At 38.8% G+C, this 22,907-nt stretch overlaps 2 protein-coding genes across 3 annotated transcripts in view; one reads left to right on the top strand and one right to left on the bottom strand.

The window, feature by feature from the left end:
• Positions 1-22,907, top strand: part of LOC117295302 (otolin-1-like) — a 32,909-nt gene that overhangs the window by 5,774 nt on the left and 4,228 nt on the right. Inside the window, exon 3 of one of the 2 annotated variants that reach the window (XM_033777861.1) lies at positions 430-2,734. The exons of the other annotated variant lie outside the window; for it this stretch is intronic. Within the exon in view, the coding sequence (XP_033633752.1) occupies positions 550-1,584 (1,035 nt within the window). The 5' untranslated portion in view covers positions 430-549 and the 3' untranslated portion in view covers positions 1,585-2,734. Of the gene's footprint in view, positions 1-429; positions 2,735-22,907 lie in introns of those variants that run through there. 2 annotated transcript variants of the gene reach the window in all.
• The window catches only part of LOC117295300 (centlein-like), a 41,564-nt gene continuing 28,910 nt past the window's right edge, over positions 10,254-22,907 (bottom strand). Inside the window, exon 32 of the mRNA XM_033777858.1 lies at positions 10,254-10,284. Coding sequence (XP_033633749.1) covers positions 10,279-10,284 — 6 coding nt within the window. The 3' untranslated portion in view covers positions 10,254-10,278. The remainder of the gene's footprint in view (positions 10,285-22,907) is intronic.

The raw sequence follows: 22,907 nt of genomic DNA, 5'->3' as shown, positions 1-22,907 counted from the left end.
ACTATTGAACTTAACAGGTTTACATAAGGTTTTGTCTCTCGTTGGACTTGCTATCTTATCATTTTGTTTCTTAACATCAGCTTTTGTCAGTTATACTTTCAAACAGTGGGTGATCCTGACCAATGGAAACAGACAATTTACCAAGTTTGGGGTAAGAGAAAGTCTTTCTCTTTAAAACACGTTGAGAAACACTTCCCTTGATAAGATATCAAGTTTGATGAAAACCTAAACTGTACCAAGAGTGAGGAGATTAAAAAATCCCACCAGATTTTGTTTAAGTTCTCCCGAACACTTAAGTCAAGAATATTCCAAGAATATTCTGAACTATATTTGAATCCAAAACAAAACGTTCATCTGCCTGTTGACTTCATGAATTCTTAAACTTCAACCCAAATCAACTCATTGTCTGTTTCCATTATTCTGATGCAGGATCAAACACAGTTTGAATGGTTTGGCACCGTCTGATGTCACATAGCAACCAATCACAGGCTACCTAGCAACCAATCACAGGCTAAGCAACAAGGGGCATCGCGCCTTTGAGAGATCAAAATGCGGTTTTGCATGGACCTTATCGCAGTGCTGGGCATCTTGTTACAGGTGACACTGCACGATGCAGTTTCAACGTCTCTCGTTAAAGAGCAGAGTTTCTGTGACGCTTGTTGTTCGGGACCGGCCGGAGTACCAGGGATCCCTGGGACCCCAGGAGAACATGGAAAGGATGGGGAATCAGGGAAGAGGGGGCCTAAAGGTGAACCTGGGCCATATGGGCTAAAAGGGGATCAAGGATTAACCGGTGAAAAGGGGACTCATGGGCTAGTAGGCGATAAAGGAGCTAAAGGTTTCTTCGGGAAACTAGGTCCAAGAGGAGTACCGGGAGAAACTGGGCAGAAGGGGAATACCGGGCACCAGGGCGAGATAGGGTACAAAGGTGATCAAGGAGATCAGGGTGATCCAGGACCTACTGGTCCAAAGGGGAAACAAGGCGTACAAGGGGATATGGGTCAGAAAGGAAAACGAGGTGAGCCTGGTCAGAGAGGGATCACTGGGAGTAAGGGTAGGCGAGGAGATAGAGGGTTACTTGGGTTACAGGGACCCGTTGGGCCACAGGGGGTTGGTATCCGGGGTCCAAAGGGGAATACTGGGGATAAAGGCTTCAAAGGGGAGCCTGGGTTACCTGCCCCTGAGCTCATGCAGTGCGCCTTTATGGCTCATTGTTTTATATCAAGTAGTGATCTCATGCGAGGTAGGAATGGAATGATACCCTTTCATGAAACCATCACTAATATCGGCCGCTATTTTGATTTGGGAATCGATAAATTCACCGCCCCGATCCCGGGAACGTATGTATTCCATTTCTCTACAGACTTTGACAAGGGACAGTTAAAAGTTGTCAAAAACGGGCAGTGGTTGGTCTCGGCCAAACGGTTTTCGAGCATTGTCGTGGAGTTACAAACTAACGACCAGGTAGGGTTGAGTTTGGTGGACGACGTTTTCTTTTCAGAAGCTCATTTTTACTTTTCAGGGTTTCTGCTGCACATTCAGTTTGAATATTTAGCAAATAATTTGTATGTAACAGCTCACTGAGTAGTAATTCAATTTATCAAGTTACTGTAATGCTTAACTAAAACTAGTTAACAGTTGGGGAAAACAACTTGTATATTATGGCTCTTTGAGCATATGGCAGCTCCCTTGGTAGTGGACAAATAATTTATAAGTTACGACTTATTGAGTATTGGTACTCACTGAGTGTTTGGCAAATGTATATATATTTATAACCCACTTGGTTAAAATTGCATTTGAGCAAATAACCAAATAAGTCACAGTTCACAAACTATTGGGCAATAAGTAGGCATATAATTTTATGTCACTCAATCAGTAGTTTGCAAGTATCATGTTTGTCAGTACTTGGCACAACAACTGGTGACTCCTCAGTGAGTTCTTCACGAAGTGAAAAAAAGCTCACAAACTTGCAAATAACAAATACATTGTTCGTGTACATGTTAAAGCTCACCTTTTTGTGACTGGGTATTGTATGTAACCACAACTTCTATCAAACTGATGTAAAGTATTTCACCATGTGTTTACAAACAATTATTCACATTCGGAAAATTATAAATGGCTGCAGCTGAACTCAATGGGGCAAAGTTTTAAATAAGCTGGCATACTGTCAAACCTTACACTTTAAAGTTGTAGCCTTCAATGATTAACTATCTTTGAAAAAAGAAAAAAAGTACTTTGTATTTTATAAGTTAGGATACTTGTATTAACTCGTGTAGGATTTACAATGCACAAACTTTTTGTGGAAACAAGATTGCCTTGGATGTTCTAAGCTCCTAAAATTTGTTACCGTATGTTTTTTAACTTCTCTAAATATTTCCAAAAGTGTTTCATGACTGCCACATCGAAGAAAACCTTACTGTCCTAAAATTTACAAAGAAGAATAATGTTGTGTTTTTTTTACCTCATTGCTCCTCTGTGTCCCTATAGATTATTTAACAGACCTCTTGCAAATGATGTTTTTTGCTCAGAACTTTGCACATGCTCAGAACTTTGTAGTCAATCATTAATTTCCAAGTTTTCTGCTGTTATCTAGTGTAAAAAAGTCTCCAACTTGGACAGATTCGTAATGGATATATATACCACTGGTCAAAATATAAAAGCATGTCAAATTAAAGGAACACGTTGCCCAGCATCAGTCAAGTTGGTCTTTGAAAATTGTTTTCAACCGTTTGTTATAAAATGTATATGGTTAGAAAGATGTTTTAAAAGTAGAATACAATGATCCTCACAAGTATAACTCGAAATTGCGAGGTTTTCCTTTTACCTCGTTGACTAACACGGTCGGCCAAATAGCCAGCCGTGTTAGTTCGGGACATAAAAGGAATTTCGAGTAATGCCTGTGTGGATCATTGTATTCTACTTTTAAAACATCTTTCTAACCATATTCATTTTGTACCAAACGGTTACAAACTCGTCCGATACAAGGCAACGTGTTCCTTTAAGGTACTAAACTGTATATGTATTTATTATTTTGTATATTTTCTTTGTATTACTTTGTTCAACTTCTTGTCTGACGTGGCTTTTTTGTGTTGTATCTGTTAGCCAACAGAAAGGTTTCAAACTTTTATAAGGTTGACTAACATCAGTTTAGACTCAATTGTGGTCAAACAGAGCTGCCAACATTTGCATCTTGCAACTAAGGAGATTTGGTACAACAGTCAGTGAGATAAGATAAGAGTTACACTTTTTTCAAAAATGTGTTCATTGCAAAATGAAAAGATCAGGGAACTTTCTGCAGAATAAGGGATAATTGGCAGCTCTGATCCTTTTATACAATACTACAAACAATGAAGTCTTCAAGTTTTGTAAACTCCCTTTTTTAAACTGTAACTACCCCCCACTCCATTTTTAAAGGAACACGTTGCCTTGGTCTATAAAAGGCGTTTGTAACCCTTTTTTATAAAATGCATATGGTTGGAAAGATACTGTAAAAGTAGAATACAATGATCCACACAAACATGCCTCGAAATTGCACGGTTTTCCTTTTACCTCGTCGACTAACACGGTCGGCCATTTATGGGAGTCAAATTTTTGACTCCCATAAATGGCCGACCGTGTTAGTTCGCACAGTAAAAGAAAAACCACGCAATTTCGAGGCAAACTTTCCAAACTTTCTGCCAATAATTATTTTGAGTAATTACCAATAGTGTCCACTGCCTTTAAAGATGTCTTTTTATCAGTATGTCATGTCAATCTCTCAACCTACACTACTTTCACCACCTTCCCCTGCTCCCACTGTCAATTTTCTGTGACCCTTGTCATTCCTCTTCAAACATCTTAAATCTTAATAGGGATGAATTTATTTGAACTTGTCACACTTAAATTGCTGACCCTTGAAAACTCCCGGGAGAGAAAAGCACCTCTTGAAAAATAGCTACATCTGCTTGGGAATAAAGTCTGGATGAGGCAACCTCCCGGTTGGCATAATGAGGTTTAATTTCTCTTTAGACAATTCAGACAAGCATTTTTATTTTACAAAAAGAAAGAGGAGACTGCTTGGAATACCAAACTCTTTTTTTGTTCATATCTTTCTTATTGTTGCAGTACCTGCAAAATATAGGATTAAAAAAAATATAGGATTAAAAAAATTTAAAAAAATGTTACTGGCTCTAGCTACTGGGCAATCTTGGTGGACTAGTGGTAAGATATACTCTGTAGATTGGCAAAAGTCATGTGTTTGGATCCCCAAGGGCAGTATAAGTATATTGCTTGTCATTGTTCGCTTGATTTTAACCTTTTTTTTATATCTTGTTGTTTTTGCTGATTTTCTATATTTTAAATGTTTCTCTGTATTAGCGCCATGGAGCCTTGTTTTCGATGGATATGGCGCTATATAAAGTTTTACTATTATTATTATTATTATTATTATTATTATTATAAGTGGATTTTAATTTCTTCACATGACTTGGGTATTTAGTGTTTTATATACTCATCAGTGAATGTGTAAAACCAAAACATGGAATCTGATCAGCTTATCAAATATGCTTGATAACTTGCATCCGGTGTGAAATGAACTCGGTTTGGTGATGGGGTTTAAATTCTCCAGGAATTTCCTAAGTTTTATTTCCTGGGAAACTGGCCCAGTAGTGTGAAAAGGACTTTCCCAGCATTTACGTAATCCATCTACATTGTAGAATTCTATGATCTGCTTTATTTATAAATAGCTTCCAACATAATCTCCACACTTTCCACTTTCTCCAATTCTTCCTGTGTCTCACTCCTAACAGCATTTACCCCCTTCCCCATCTCATCCTGCCCCAACCCCAAAATACATTTCTACCTTATTCATTGCATCCTTCCCTCCCCTTCTGATATAATTTCTTCAATCTCAGCTTCCTGTCTTCCAAATGTAGCATTTTTAGTTTAATTTAAACTCACATCACAAATATCCTTCCAGCATACCTTCTTATTTCTCAACCTCTCTCTGCTCCCCAAGCAGCATATTTAAAAAAATTTCCCCAAGTTTCCGTCTTTTTAAATTTTCAAGCTCATCCCATCTTCCCTCCTCAACACAAAATCACTGGTCCCAGAATGCAGGCCACTTTCTCCAAATTGTCTTGTCGTTTCTTCATGCATACCAACAACATTTCTTCTTTCTCACTAATCTTCCACCCTCCTCCCAATAGGGTTTCTGTTTTCTGAATGTCATTAGGCTGTATGTCTCGTCTGCATATATGACTTTTTCTCAAAGAAGTTTCCACCTCCAATATGCTGTTAACACCTTTCTTTCTCCCTCTTCAACAAACCAACTCCTCTGACAAAAAAAACGTCTTTCTTTCACTACCTCCTTGTATATAGAAATGAACTTCTCATACTTTGTTAAGATTACTCATTTTGATACCAATGATAGTGTACAAAGTAAGCCCTAGTTAAAGGCAGGGTAGACTTTTGGTAATTACTCCACACGTTAATCACCATAGAGATGTTGATAGTATACAACATTGTGAGAAACGACTCCCATTGAAGTAATGCAGTTGTAGAGAAAGAAGTTGAAGTTTCACCCAAACAAATTTAAGTTGAGAAAAGCTTCATCAGCCATCTAAAACACACAAATTCTATGCATTCTTTTATTGTTTTCTTGCAACTTTGATACTCAAAGGAGCCAACATTTTCACAATTTTGTTATTTTATGCATTTGTTGGGAAACACGAAGTGAGGATATTGATCTTCCACAACTACCAAAAGTATACCCTGCCATAAATAAGTAATGTTGTCTGTATACTCCCCAGTATAGGACTTGAGCACAAGTTTTCCTTTAAAAAGAATTTGCTGTAATTCTCTTGTACATAATTATGCAAAAACTTGTATTTGAAACCCATTCCCTGTAATCTTTAGTCATCAAAGGTTTTAGTCAAACTTTGAACTGAAAGAAATTCCATTGTATACATAAACAGATAAAATGTGTAAATAGCTTACAGAAAAACAGATAAAATGTGTAAATAGCTGACAGAAAAACTGAACAATATGGTCAAGGTTTCAGTCACTCACATGTTAGTTTTTTTTATGATTGATACAACAGGACTGAAAGTTGTTAAAAATGCTGGATTGGTTAGCAGAGAGTATCAGAGGTAAAAAATATGTATTATACATTAATCATTATAATACTAATAAATAATCCAGATTACTGCTCAGTTAATGTGAGAGAAAGAGAGACAAGAATTTGGCGACGAATCATGGACAGTATGTATATATGCAAGATAGTATTATAAAATGCAATTTATCTGAAATTAATAAATTTACTCCGCAACTGGAACACTGTATTTAATTCAGGTCTCAACATATTCCATGGCACCCACACAATTGCGGTGGTGCCTTGTGATTTTGCAGTGGTGCCCTCTGTAAGGTTCCACTACAAACTTATATTTTCCCCATAGAATCGCCCTTACCAAGTATTTGATGAAAAGACAAAGGGGACAAATGCTTGGATTGCCAGCCCTCCAGGGCTGGGTTTAATTTCATCTGGGAGAGAACAAATTTGTAAAGAAGGAATCCTAGTGCGGAAATGTTTTCGCTGAACTGTTTTAGGAAATATTTTTTAAAGGAAATGTTTTCTCCGGAAATGTTATTTCGTCGGGGAGAGATGAAAGGATGATAGGATGGGTGGGGTGATATATGAAGATGGTTCGGACCAAGATAAGGACCATACCAAGGTAGCCCCAGGGTCTACCTTATGCCCCGGGGTCATCCCTATGCCCCTGGGGTCCCCCCTATGCCCACAGGGTCCCCTTTTAACTATAGTTTCCAATGACTCACTTCTAGGTGTACATTAATTCATGACCTTGGAAAAGAGTCCTTCAAATAATGAGTTCCAGGAATGAGTTCCTTAAAACATTGACACTTGGCAACTTCTGGTCCTAAAGCTCTGTGTCTGTCTAGCAGAAATCTAATCTCAGGAAGTTTGTTTTGGCATCAAGGAAAAATATCGCTGATAAGAAGTTATGAAACATGTTGGTTATGTTAAGAGCATATTGAGTAAGCACTTGATCTAGCTTCTCTTTCAACACCACTATATTTAACAACCTGGTAGGAGACATTTTCCAGTGAGACCGTAAAACTTCTTTTTTGACTTTGTAGCAACATGCAGACAACAATCACCATATTAGTCATTCAGGGGGGAAAGTCAATGTAATGAACTCCCCTGGAAACTGCTGAATGTGTTTGTATCTTATTGGGTAGTAACTGCATTGGCCTGGAATCCATGTACATACATTGGCTAGCAATGTACATTTGACCAGCAATTGGCCTGCAATTATTTTGGGTATCCTTAGAACATAGCATTATGAATTTGTAAAACCTACTTTTTCATTGATTACATTAAAACACATTTTTAGAAGTGAGCAATCTGAATGCTCAACTCTTCATTTTGCCAAACTTTTGACCACATGTGCATGAAATTTAGGTTACATAAAACTAAACGATTCCTGCATGAATCGTTTCTCAGATTTCGGAGGATCAGTGTCAGGTCGCAAATTCTGCGACCAGAGATGCCACCTGGCTATAAAACATGGATGAATTTGTACTTCTTATTTTTGACTTCAAATGAGAGTTACATAGACAAGATCAATCTATGACTCTACACCGCCAATGTTCTCCAAGTTTATTCGCAGTACCATCAAAACATTTCTAACCGTCTTTATTTGAAGGTTGAGGTGTCAAGCTTGATTCCCCCCCCCCCCCACCACCATTCCTATAATAGTTGTAGCCCGACCTTGACACATATATTTCCCTAAACATCATAGTGTGGAAAACATTTGCCGCTCGGGTGGCAGTATTGAATCCGATTTACTTTAAGTAATACCCTGGATGGAAACATGACACTTTGATGTCCTCTGTTTCTCTGTCAGTCCCTGAAAGAAAAAGGTATTTGGCTCAGCAGGATGCCCCCTCTAAGTGGTCTGTCTGCAATCTCTCCAACAAACCAACTTTACCCAACTTTTCGAAAATTATGAGTAGGGGGTCGATACCGTGCTTTGAATCTTTACTGTTTTCCGATAGTTCCAAGTTCAAGCGAGAATTATTTACTTTGAAAATAAATCCTAAATGACTGGGTTAGAATCAGAGGGGGTGATTGCAAAGATCAATGTCTCTGTGGGAAGATTGAACACTTTGGGCACTGGGTGGCAAACATTGCACCCTGGCATTTCAAACCCGACATAGACAGGAATAAACTTCCCTTAATAATAAACTTGCAAAGTCAGGCCTTCATTTTTTGGGGGGCTTTGTAAAAGTGCCTTTAAATGGAGAGTATACCTTTTGTAGTTACTCCACAAATCAATAGCACTGAAAACTTACTTGATGTGCCCTGAAATTTTACAAAGATAAAAACACACATTCTCAAATATACATCCCTTCCATGTCCCTTTACTATGTACTTAACATCCTCATCCATCCATTGTACACAAACTTCCTGGTGGAGCACCCTGGGCAGTCTTTAGAATTCCCTTTTCGTTTTCCCTTTTAAGTTTCATCCTTGGTCTGGTCAAGGCACTGAATAGTGAATATGAGTGCTTTGAATACCAATTTCTAATTCATGGCAACAAGTATTTTTCTTTTACATCTTTAAAAGTTCTTTTTTGTGTGTTCTCTGTCCACTTCCTTTTCTTCTTACTGTGCCCGAGTTTCCCCCAGTTTTGCCTGAATGTTGAATGCCCGACCCTTCACCCCAGGTCACGCACATATAATTGATCTCCTTGGATTCTAAAAATAATCAGTAAATCAAGACCAGTGGTTCATTCACAGTTAGATTTTTTTAGATGGAAACGATCAAAGGAAACAGTTGGGAAAACATCAAACTCAAGACATCTGCTCATTCTTATTTTTAAGGGTGTCAAGTTTGCGAATCAAAGTTTCTCAACTTCCAGCTGCCCATCAGAACGACCTTGGCAATAATCACTTCATTGACTCAACACAAGCAATCTGCCCTGCAGGGCCATCTAACAAACTATTCCAAAAGAGGGGGTGGGGTAAAAAAAGTGCAGAGCGAAGTTGTGACCTATATACTGGTTGGAGGTTACATCACTGATTGGTGGTGTTCTTGTTTTACCAACTCCCATGGACAATCCCATGCTGACAAAACACACTGTTTCCCCAAAGAGAAACCCTTTACGTCCAAGTTATCACCATGTGGTCCATTCCATACCATGGGGAAATGAAATGCCAAAAAAAAGAGAGCTGATATTCCGAGACAAATGCACGCCTTCACTTTTAGAGACATTGAGCTACGCAGTCAAGCAATCTTTATGGAAGTATGGTTTCAACAGTACCTAACCATTGAGTGGCTATCTCCTCCCCATACTAATAATAATTGCTTTAAACAGTGTCTGTGCATAGAGTAATGGTCTGTGTAAAGGAAAACATGGAAAGTGAAGTGGCTTACCAATGTTGTTGTGAGCGTTATAAAGGCTTAACCCTTGATGAGTGACACCAATTGAGTTTAATCATCATTCGACACTTGTACCTCATCCCTCATAAAATCCATTACATTTTGACAACATGTGCTTCTTGCGAATTCTAGACTGGACCTCGTGCCTAACTACATACATAAACTGTCATGCTAACTGTTGATGACTTGTTTAAAATAACTCTGTATATTAAGGCAGGGGTGGGGTTGGGGCGGGGGAGGGGCCCTCATGGGTAGAGCTACTATCTGTAGAATGGTTTATATCATTAACAGGGAGATATGTATTAGTTAGACCTTATTCACAAAACGTTAGGTGAGTAGGGTACCCTCCTCGAGGTCAAAAGAAGATAGCTCATGGGCTGATCCTGTGCGCAGCGCGCAGCGTGTATGCAGATGCGCATTTCCATTTCCATTATTGCGTATCAAGAATCATTTCAGAATTATTTATAATCTGTAGGTCTGTAAAATATGTATGATTGTAAAGAGTCTTTAGTCCCCAAAACATAGTTTTCTATTATGAGATCCATTAATCCTTTGAAATCCTTTAAAATCACAATAAAAAAAAATATTTTTAAACAGCAGAGTTGCATTAAAAATTGTCATTGTATCTTCAAAAATGGAAACAAGCATTGGAAAGTTTCACTTCTGAAGTTTCAATTGGTGTTATTCAATTCAATACAAATCTTCCCCAAGATGTTTCCTCAAGAGGTTCAAGCAGGTCAAACAGAAATAATTCTCACGACTTAAGTTTCAACAAATGAGCGTCCAGATATTTAACTTTGAATACTTCACAAATCAGGCCGCCGCCACTGTAATTTTCAGCCCTGAACAGAACAAGAGAAGTATAAAAGATTTTGTGAAACTTGATGAAACACATTAATTCTCATCTTTCAGATGTTCGTTCTTCTGTGCTATCATGTTATCTACCCCTAATAAGATAATTTCAATAGATTCCACCAAGTTCAATACTATACAGCTGCAGTTTGTGATAAAAAATCAGCTTGCCTAAACTAAATTGAATCATCATGGTTTTATCAGCAGATGTAGAAGTTTCCGAATTGAATTAGATCAGCCGCAACAAAATACCGCAGCACCCCATGAGAACAATTGGTTCCATTTGGGTTGAGCATTTGGGACACTCATAGATCTTAGAATGCTTTCTGTAAAATGTATTGCATTGGTCGAAACTACTGAAATAATAGTCTGGTTTTTGTTTGTGTATCGATTGCATATTAATTGGCTGGACCGCAATCAGACTGTCTGTGGGGTGTTTAACACAAACTAAGTAGGATTTGAAACTTTGCATGGTGGGAGTATGATTAGGTGAGGTTTGTGGTAGCACCATGTGTACTTCTCTTTTGAGTAGTGTTGGTTTTCCTCCATGGTTATAGACAGTAAGAACCGGTGGTTGACGACTCAACATTTCGATTAGTATACTCTGCAGGAGAGATTTTCACATGGTGCTACCGCAAACCTTATCTAATTAACACAGATTGAAGAATGACTTGACTTTGTGATTGTGCTTTGCTTGTCAAACTTGTCAGTAATGAATGCACAGACGAAATGGAGTATAAAAAATGGCCCTGATGCTCTGTCTTTTTGTTTTTATCCCCATCATGTTCATTATATTAGATTTTCATCTTGAGGATTTGTCCTTCAGAACAAACCTACTTGAGACTTGTGAAGATAGTGGCATCAGTACATAACAAGTATCTTAGGAGCAAAGAAAACCTAAAGGCCTTGTCCTCCAAATGCATAAAGTGTGATTTTGCTTAAGTTCCAATCCTGTAATTCAAAGTTTCTCTTTGTTTTTTGAAGAAACAGGGATGAGATTTGAGGGAAGTGAACAGTTTCCTGAAAAGTAGCTTGTGGACCTGGGTTCCCAGAGCTTTAGAACATCCAAGATGTTTCAATTCAGGAGGTTCACCAGAAATACAAACTGTACAGACAATGTAGACAATTTCTTTCCCCCTTTGGTGACAACTTTACTTCTTTCAACAAATGAACGCTCAAGGTTTGAGAAAACAAACCTGAAATCAGGAAAAAAATTAAAAGATCATATATTGTATGCTTGCAGGCTAACATGCTGTAAATAAATATCAGACTTCAACATGCATGTAAAAACATCTATTTTTGATGTTAAAATAACATCTAATATGAATCTTTGCAGTACATGCTGCTAACACATAGGATTCAAACTGCCTCTAGCCACCAGGCTAGCTCACTGGTCTAGTGGTAAGACATCTGCTCTAGCAGTGTAAAGGTCATGGGTTTGAATCCCACCGGAGTGATTTGCCAACACATAGGATTCAAACTGCCTCTAGCCACTGGGCTAGCTCAGTGGTCAAGTGGTAAGCCATCTGCTCTAGCAGTGTTAAGGTCATGGGTTTGAAACCCACCGGAGTGATTTGCTAACACATAGGATTCAAACTGCTTCTTGCCACCGGGCTAGCTTGGTGGTCTAGTGGTAAGACATCTGCTCTAGCAGTGCACAGGTCGTGGGTTCGAATCCCACTCCAGTGCTTTGCCTATGGATTTTTGTTTCACAGAACTTGGGAAAGTATTGAAAGATTATACATTGCTTGACACACACCAGTGAATTTTTGAGTTTTGCATACAATAAAAAAATTGAACGGCTAAACCAGTCTCGCCTTTTACATCAGCGCCAACTGCGCTGCCAACACAGCCCAGCCCTTCCCACACTAGCGCCGACATTCTGACAGCATAGATTTTCATATTTTGATAACGAAGTGACAGGAAAAATGTTTTTCTCAACTCCACACATAATACCCCCTCAAGTCCATGACTCACCAATTAAAAATATGGATGGCCCCAACATAAAAAATGTAAACAACCACAATGTCTACGCAGTTCCAGACAATAATATTTGTCGGACAAAACGGGTAAAAATAAAAAATAATCACTGACTTTCAGTTTCAATCCAGTGGTGTTATCATGAGGTGATCTGAACAAGGATTACCCCCCCCCCCCCAATGGTATAATTACTATTGTCTGGTACGGAGGAAGCCGTCCTCCATTCAGAAGGGTGAATGTGAAGAAGACCAGGAAAATAATTACAGGATGGATAAGGAGATGACAGGAACCCTCCATGTACAACGTCAAATCAAAAACAGTTTTTGCATGTGGAGTTTTATTAACAGGAATTTGCTTTGAACAGGAAAGATTGGAGTGGTGTTTTTTAATAGCTGGAAATTAAAAAATTGGGAGTCCAAATTGTTCTCTTACATTGTACAATACTTTTACATGATATGTATGCCAGATAAAATACAAGGGTGTCACATTTAAAATAGGGTGTCCCAAAGATACACAGACACACCTATGGCTAATACTATGAGCTAATGATGAATTTGAGAAGCATATGATACAATTGTGTAGCGTTTTGCTACACATAGGGAAACGTTCACTGGTTTACTGAGCATCTGTAGCTATTTACGACGGCATACAAACTAGTTAAGTTATGAAACAGTAGGCATGAAATTGGATCCTTTTTGTCTACGTTTTCCAGGGTAGCATGAACCTTTTCTACATCATCCCTTCGGCTTCCTTGATGAAGCCTAAGAGGTTCCGCGCAACTAATGTGCATCGCATGAGACAAACTCAATACATATTCTTTATAGCTACACACAGAGTGGATACACTATTCCCCGTCACTCGGTAGCCGCCAGCACCTTTTCATTCCGGTCTCACATGGGACTAGAAACCATTAGTGAATGTTAGCGGCGTCTCTTGAGGGTATTAGTCACCAAGCACATGTCCGCTTTTCTCTAAGGACCCCCTCCTACCTTCAATAACAAGTGGTTCTTTTTTATTTTTTGCCGTAGCATGGTCAGTTACAATCAAAAGAAGCTGAGTGTTACTCCCCTTTACCCCGCCCCTTTCCTGCAAAAAGGTTTCTTAACTAATAAGTCTGGGACTGGGCCAACCAACCCCTATAATCTGCAAGAAACTGGAGAACGGACTAATGCAATTTAGCACAACTGTTTGAGGCACAGCAAGGGCCTTTTTATTTAGGTGGGTCAGGGCTCGAGTTTAGGGGAAACACTTCTGTTTATATGGGTGATACTCAGCAGATATTTATGAGACTCAAACTCAACATTTGTAAAAAATGTTTGAACATCAATCTTTTAAAACAGAGATGATGAACTGAAAAGAAACAAGACCATCAGACTTGTCTTGTCTTGAGTTTACTGGTCAGACACTGAAATCAATGGCCTTTTGTAAAGTTTTACCAATGAGAAAACTGTTCCAAGACTTGTTGTGACCCTTAGGATTTGTAGATTTCCTTTCCCTTATATAGCAAATACCAAAAACCAAACTTCCGTCAACAATATCCCCCACCCTGGGGCACCCAAAGAAGAAGTCTGTTTATTCAGCATAAGGTCCTGTAATCACAACCCTCATCCAAGAAAAAAACTCCATGTTTTGATAAAACCAGTGGTTTGAGCACATCGGCAATGACCTAATTACACAAACCGGAACTGAAAGTTCTAGTTTTTATTCAGAGGCATTTGGCAATGTTTTCCTCACGGTGGTATATACTTCAAATTAGGCTGACGTTTCGTGACCAATGATATTATTCCAATCAAAAATATCTCAGTCAAGGTCAACCAAACCTTGAGGCCACCGCAGAAAAAAAAACTGTGGTTGAGGGTCCAAAGAGACTTCACAATAGGACTAGACCTCTGGAGACTTGCGGTCATGTCCAACGACTTCAGGGAGACTCGTTTTTACCCTTTGTTCAGGGCCCAAGGCTTCAGGGGCGTGCTATTTTGGGTAACTGGTGATGCTTTCCATTGGGCCAAAGTTGGTTCTGCGGTTAGGTGAGATCTTTGAAACTCCACAGGGATGTTGTAGTGTCAGGTCTAATCAGGATGTTTAGATACAGCAAGGATTGCAGGGATGAGAGTCTTTGCTGTCAACAAATATCAAGTTATAAACCACCAGGGAAATTGACTGAAGAACCCCAAATAGGGGACTGACCAACATTAGGGCTAGATGGCTCAGTTGGATAGAGCGCCGGAACATTATTCTGGAGGCTCAAATCTCACCATTGACAATCACTATTTCTTTGTTCATCATCAAATTTACAAATAAGCCTGTAACTAAGATCCACATTTTAGCAAGTAGACCTATCTTGAAATGGTAGCATTTCTACTTAGTAACCCCTGGAGTTATAGATTTCAAGACACTAGATAATTGAAGTGGCCGAATGAGTAATATTTCTTTGAATCTGAAGAAAATACCATACACTTCTTTCACAAAGCAGAAACATTAAACTTCAAAAGGGATATCCATACATACAAAAATAAACCCAAAACATGGTCTTTCATCTTTGAGAGTGCATGGCACTATCATTTTGCAAGATGCACTTGCATTGGAAAGTCAGGCAAAGACCAGGGGCAACAGAGGCTATGACCACCATGACCTCTGTGTCAGTTCAGGCCTTGGATGCAGGCTACACCTGTTACACTTAACCAGTTTGCAAATATCAAAGCAATATATAAGACCACATATCCTTGAAAAAGTCATCCACGTTCCATCAATGTCATCAAGGACAACCAGGGAGAAGTAATGAGTCCATCTCCATGGTCTGACAATCTCCTTACATCATCTTTAATATAGCAGTCACTTCATCATCTTCTTCTGTACTCCTTTTATCATCTTCATCCCCTGTGCTGTCTACATGTACAATCTTTCATTGAGCCGTCCAGGTCAAGTACATCTTTAGACAGAACTATTTTCACCTATTATGAACTTCACTCTACCCTCATCACCTCAGCCTAGATTTGCCTGCACCCTACGATACCGGATGAAACCTTGCCACCAAGGAATCATCCCAAGCAGCGTCTTCAAATTGATATCATGTGTGACATTAATGGTACGGCGGTCATCACAGAAGAGATCTCTCATCAAGAGTTGCCTTGAACTTGGCACAGTGCCTTAAAAGTTTTGAAATCATTTCCTCAGCTTGTCATAAGAGTGAAAAACCTCTCAACATCATCTTTGTGTCTCTCATCTTCCCTGTGGATGACACGGCGCACACTCCTGCTGTGCCATCCATGGAGTCCTTGATCTTGGCCCAGACTGCTCCGCAGTTCGGCACCCATGTCGGACCATTTGCTAAACATTCGCTGGCATGTTTCAGCCGTTATCGGTGTCAATCTCTTGTAATCCATGGTCGAGGTCTAAGTGCTGTTGGTCAGGGGGTAGCATAACAATAATATAATCCAGAACTCAAGAGGAATTTTAAATTCAGCGCCAGTAGGGGAGGTGGTGAAGGTTACAGATTTTAAAAAGTAAGTTCTCATCTCAAGGAATGCCCTCGACAAGAAATAGCGGTGATCGTCATAATATACTGACCATTAGTGGGGATTGGTATCGGATGTGTCAGTGATGATTAAAACATCCCATCTTTAAATACCATCTGGTTGAGAAATATGACTAAATTCCCGTAGATTGTAAACATAGACCTCCTGCTCATTCTGAACTGATGCAGGAGGAATAAGATGCTTGGGGAGGTTACTTTCTTGGGGAGGTTACTTTCTTAACAAGGTAGGAGCTAGTGTATAATTCTGGCATGGTTTTCTGCTTCCAAGTTTATGTAAAATTAGTAGATGCTCCCAACATGATAACCCGCTTTAAAAGTCTTACCTATTATTACATTATTATTATAATATGTCATAGTTTGTTTCTATGTGGAGTCGTCCACATAGAAAAAAAGTGTTTTATGTGTTATGTGTGTCTTGTTTTTGATTTTGATTTTTGATTTTTTTTTAGGGAGGGGGGGGGGTTAGAGTGTGGGGTGGAAGAGTGTCTTGATCTGCTTTGTGTTTATTATGAACAAACTTCTAATGACAGTGGAAATTACTTTTGACAAAAAGAAATACATAAACACATCTAAATTTGTCTCACTTGTATGGTCTATTTCAAACTGTCTCTTTGTCCTATGTACTGAGTTTGAATGATGTCGTTAGCATGTGTCTGGAAGTTCGCTTTAATTGTTTCTCAGCTAGGTTCAAAACGTGATGCCATTATCGTACACCATATCTGACGAATATTTTTCCCCATGACCTCATCAGCTGGGGGTTTGGATTATAAAAGTTCACCCCAAACAAAAACAAAGCCATAGCGAGAAACAAAATGAAAGACAAGGTTTTCTTGGGCTTGTTATTAACTTGGCCATAAATCAAGAAGACGCAGTGTCTTTGGTATTACTCCCCGATGGTAGGAATTCAATCTTCAGGGGTGAGCCGAGGAGGGGGGATATCCAAGACTCCATCACAATACACCTTTCTTAAAGTAACAGGTGTGATAAATGCAATTGGCCTTATCCTATGGTTAGGGCTAGAACTCATGGTCATGTCAGCACCTTCACAATCAAGAGATTATCTCACCTTTGATCTTACATTGTATGCGGAATGTTTTCATGATTTGTCCAACAGTGACTCGATATTCACGTCTGTTATTTAAACCCCAAACAAATCTTTTTGAGTTTGGAAGAAGACCTTACCTTTAATCAACACAGGTATGAGGTTTTACCCTGCTCAAGTTTATTACATAAATCTACCAAGCATTTTACAAGACCGTGTTACTACTTTTAGGCCGGCTGGGGTCTGCTGCGAGCATCAAGGCTTTCTCTTGTCCTTTGAGGCAAGTGAGTGCACTGCAAACTCGTTTGCAACTCACTCACCTTATAACAATAGCACATTTTGTCTCCTATTTGTGGGCAAGTTCGCCTCTTTCAAGAAAATCTGAAGGCGCAGGGAACCCAATTAATCACTTATAATTAATCACAAGCCTGTCATTTACAAACCACAGCTTTGAGTGTTGGCCAGGCTTTTTCCCTCTTGGGGGTTTCCCCTCCCACATCTACTGGCAAACTGAAGAGAATTCTTCTTTAGTTCATACAGTGCAATCCAGACTCCTTGGTTTTATTCACTGTTCAATAATAACAACTGTGTCATCGACTCACTGTCTACAGTAAAAGACATGACATTGAACAAATAATATATAAATAAAGACAAACAAAAATAGGGCAGACGACTCTTCATAAACATTATTTAACCCATAAATAATACACCAACTGCCACTAAATGTCTAACTAAAGGACATATGACAAAGGGTAGTTTATAAACAACTAGTAGAAAACTAAGTGCACTTCATGCAGTAATAAGCAGCCGAGGACAACTTTGGCACTTGGTAGAGACAATCATTTAGCTGTAACTCACTAACCAAAGGAAAATGATGAGAAAACTGAATGTGTATAAATGTGACCCACTCTGTGAAAATGAGTCAGTTCTTTTTTTCTTTTCTTTTTCTTTTTAAGATTTATATTTGTATGGTAAACCTTAAGAACACTTTTATTTAGGCAATAAAGCTATGAATACAACAATTTTGTGATCATACTTAAGTCTTATTTGTATCCTTTTGCGCGAAATTGTAGTTTAAAACATCACTTTACTTGTAATTCGTTTAAAAAAAAAAAAAAATACCGGCTAATTTCAAATGGGAGTAACTCAGCAACGCGATACATCCCCAAAGCTTAGACATATACCAAATAACTGCTGATGGTGTGTTCTTTCCAGCCATGCATATAACTCAATTTTTTAAATTGTTAACATCTGACTCATTTTCACAGAGCGTGTCACAAATAGTCTTATTGGAGATTTACTGGAACTGGATGCCAGTAAAGTTTGCCCCCCAAAAAAATTATTAACAAATCAACTGAAAAACTTAAAGGGTTGGACATAACAACTTAGGTTTGGGGAGAGCCAACCTTTGTTACCTTTGATAACTTTTATTAAATTCAAAACTAAAAAAATAAATAGTCAACCCTTCTCTTTATGAGAAAGACTCTGGATTAAGTGTTCCTTTGCATTTATACCATTATGTCCTCGTGGTTTCCAACAGCTTACTCTATTCTAAACTTTTAGTTTTCTATAAATGCCTCCATCTTTATCAGATTTGTTTACAGGTTATTTGGAAAACTGGGAACTGGAATGAATACCATGCTGATTACCTTTAAAACACAATGAAAACTACAACTTGATGAATGATGTTATTTTTTCAGAGGAAAAGGTAGCTAGACATAGCGGCATGTGGAGAGGTCTCCCGGCCAAGGGTAACAAATTGGGTTAATGGCAATTTAACTCGGATATGTGACTGTGAATGTGTTCAAATTGCGACAAAAAACCGCAAAAAACAAGTTTGTTGCCAGTTTTAAAAAGGGGGCTCTAAGTTCAAATTCAGTTTGCGATTTACTCTTTTACAAATAGATCTACCGGTAGTCATTTAATGCTCAAGATTGCACAGAAGGCCTTTTAAAATCGACATAAACACCAAGTAGAAAACATTCTGAGACCTTGTTTCAAGCCTGCCTTGGCCAAACATCAACAATTTGGGTCAAGAATGCTCTACAGGTTTGAAAAATCCTGGGGGGGGGGACCCTGACAATATTAATTTACAGCATTTAAACAAGGGTAGGATCCCCTCTTTAACACAAGTACTTTGGGTGTGCAAGTGTGTATCTGATAATTCTAGCACGTACTATGCAACCGGTGTGCTCAAATTGACATAAAGTCTTGAATAAACATTCCTTCCGTTTTTTTTGCTGCAAACAGTTCACATCCTTTATATACATATCTTGTTTCAAATTTACCCCAAAGGCTTTTCAGCAAACAAGCAGAATGTCCGGAGAGTTAATCCCAAAAGCCACAATTAAATAAAGAATACTAATTTCTTTAAATTACCCACGACACCAGTATTTAAGCGGTCTTTTTTTACAACGCTGCTGTTTGTTTTTTAACTGCCCAAACCCTAACCTGTACATTCAGTGAATTCTCAGGCCTTGAATTTCATGGAGGTCATGGAGGCAATTGCCTCTGTTGCCCTAGTTTTGACCTTTATGCCCCTTTAAAGTTTCCAACACATTTAATTAAGGAACTTCCAATGAGACTGTCCTTTGCCAAATGCAAAATGCCTTGCCCTCTCAAAGATGACATCCCAGCCATGTAATTCTTACATTTGTTGCCAGATTTCAATTAGTAGAAGGGCAACTACTGTTATTAAAAAAAAGAGAGAGAAACAGAAGAAAAAAAACAAGCCCTACTCAAATAATCTCATCATGTGTATATTAAAGTGTACCGATACTGATTGAAGAAATTTAAACTTGTCAAATCATCTGTAAAGGTCATTTTTCCCCCCTTCATTTCTTGGTAACTTGGTGTTAAGAGAAGCAACCTTTTAAAACGTAAACATGAGGGCACAGAACTTTAGTTGTTTACCATCATTAGTCCGCAATGTTCGGTTGTGCAAGGGTCGACTTAATTTATTTATAATTTATTCTTATCCTTCACATCATGCAAAGCTTCAAACATCACCAATTAATGTATTGGTTTGACATTGGGAGTTAATTCATTTAAAGAGTTCCAAAAGAAAATCACTGACGCTGTTCCGAGATCAATCTCAATTCTGTCTTACAACTTTATCAGGATGTTTGGATTGAACTGTGACACATTAAACTGCTTCTAGCCTGTACAGTAGTTAGTAAATGTTTGTGTTTTTGGCAATGATTCTATTAAGTCTATCAGCAATCTTGAGATTTCTTGGCAGTGACATATGTATAGTAAGACCATTTTGCCCAAGCTGGTAGCACCGTTTCCTAACAACCTCACAATCTGTGTATATATGCCAGACCAATATTTTGATTAAAATCTCTATTGAGAGAGTTGTTGGTTTGGAGAAGATCTGGGGTTGAGGTACAGTGCCTTGACATTTAGAATAGTGGGTACTCTGCTCATCAACAATTAGCATATATGGAAACAGTGCTGAACATCATTCGAGGCATCCTATAGTTATCCATATAGGACTCCTATATTCAATGGATCTGTGTGTGGGTATACAAGGGAAACTTTAAGGACCTATCAGTGGCTATGACTGACAGGGAACACTGAATCTGCTGTTAGCTTTTTTGTATTGTGTTTGTTTGTTTGTTTGTTTGTTTGTTTGTTTGTTTGTTTGTTTGTTTGTTTGTTTTGTTTGTTTGAATGATCTTCCCATCAAGGGAACTCGGCAAACTCCCACAAAGGGATATAATTCTCTGTAAACAGGGCACAGACACAGCTTTGTGTAACTTTTTAGAATATAATGTACTTTTACAATTTTAGTGATGTGAACTTTTCAGAGTAGTGTAACTTTTTTTTCTTCTTTTTTTGAGGTTAAGAAATGTTTCTTATGTGTCAGGTCTTACTGACACTATAAAAGGGAATGATGTTACCAACGGGATAGGATGACTAGGGAACATTTCTAACGTAATTAGGAAAACTAGGTATCAGTGGATATCCTAATCTGGGTTTGCCCTACAGTGCGGGGTGTCAATGCCTCCCAAGTATTACCCAATAGTGGCATAACTGGTGTCCCTATTGGGAGAACTGGGTTACGATCAAACTGGGAATGCTAGTGTGCCAGCAACCATTTCAAGTTTTGTTGATTGTGTGCCACGATGGAATTCCCAGTTATTGGAACCGTTGACCCCTCAAATACATAGGTTGCCCTATACGATGATGAAATATTTCTCTGAAAGATTGATACTGGTTTAAATGAACTTTATAATCAGTGAGAGCTCAGGTTGAAAGTAGATACTGCATGTAATAAATAATATTACCCCTTGATTTACAGCCCTGCAAATACTTAATATTATTATTGCGCATTTCTGGTAGTGACGCCTAGGGACCCAAGAACAAGTGACTAATGGTGTGAGGCAATGACAAAGGACTTGAACCCGGGTCCACCTAAGTGAAAGGCAAGAAAGAAAGTGTGTAACCTTCAAACAACTTAAATATGTAATGCAATCAAAATGCAGTTTATCAAAGCATTTAATCAAAGTGCTTTATGATAGAAACAAAATAAAATTGGGGGACATTGGGATTTAGAAAGTTTCCGGTAAGCAGTGAGAGATGGGGCCTCCCTGCTGGTAGTACAGGAACAACGTCACCAGCAGTGTTGTAGCTAGACCAGTTTTAGTGGTGGGCAATAAATCAAATTTTGTTGGAAGTCTACCGAGGGCAAGGTTGCTCAAGTGGGGCAAGGTTTCCAAACTGTTTATGTTATGGGGCCATGCAATAAGTAGAATCATCTTTTGACTGTTCTTTCTCTGTGACATTTGATACTCCTTATCATTAGCCGTGTCTCAGATCAATGCAAAGAGGACAATATTTGAAATCTGTGCTGGGTGGCACATTGTATTTTGCTCAGAGTGCTGGGCAAAAAATGAGAGTCCTGGGCAGACCCGCCCAGCACCGCCAACCGTGGCTACAACACTGATCACCAGGGCACCCTTGATCCACACTCAAATGTGTTCTTGTTTTTGCCACGACCCTCCTCAGGAGGTTAAGCTATGTAAACATCAACTTCTACCCAAGTCTCTCAAACCCATGGTGCACGCACACATGTGCAGCAAAGACTCTGAGATCATCATGTTTACCCTAACCCAGTACCGGATTTAGAAACTCAGAAACTCAAGGTACAACGTTAATGAATCCAACTTGTTGTTTTCACCAATTAGTGCTAATGAACCCAACACATGGACAGTATTAACATTTAGTGCTGTGACTTCTGAGAAGTATTTTGGTCAAACTGTTTTCCCCATTTTAACCCACCGTCGTCGTCCCCCCCCCCATCCCCTTAACGAAGAGAACACATGTATGTAAACAGATTTTTAATGAAGTTCTTCCGTTTGTACAATTGTCCTTCGTAGTTAAACCTGCGATTCAACTTACAAAAATACCAACATGAATTCATCATCATCTGATTCTCATAATCTCTGTTTGACCGCATGACTGTTCAATTCTACTTATTATCCATCTTGTGGGTGTGCATGGACATATCTATTGCATAACAAATAATAAATTCAATCAAAGTGTCAAAGTGACAATAATGTTCTATAAATCCTTAAAGGATTTTCTTAAGTGTTTGCTCTTCAAGAAGCTGAGAGTATCTTGTAGAGCACCACTGAACCCCACCATCCCCCCCCCCCCATGCCTGGAACTTCATCTTTGATAGAGTGAAGCCATATTTATATTGGAGGGGTTTAACAAGGCCAACATTTGTGGGGAAAGAGTTCATGGCTCCCATGTATTTTCAGTCCTATCCAGAACACAGTATGTTACTTGAACAGTTGCAAAAAGTCATGAAAACTGTGGTAGGATATTGTCACAGTTTGTCCCTAGACCATTTGAAAATAGTAGGTTGCCAAATTGTGTTGCCCTAGACTGCTTGAAATCCGTTGAGGCACTCCCTTATGAACAGTTCAGGACTGCTGCACATTGTGTTTGACTACCTTTTTCTAGATGTAAAACTTTTCTGTTCTTAAGTGGAATGGAAGTTTATTAATACCAAAGAGTACCCATTTGGATGATAGGCGGTGACA

Source organism: Asterias rubens, chromosome 10 (genome assembly GCF_902459465.1).
Source record: "Asterias rubens chromosome 10, eAstRub1.3, whole genome shotgun sequence".
NCBI lineage: Eukaryota > Metazoa > Echinodermata > Asteroidea > Forcipulatida > Asteriidae > Asterias > Asterias rubens.
Note: the sequence above shows the minus strand (reverse complement) of the source record. Positions and strands in the feature narration are given on the sequence as shown.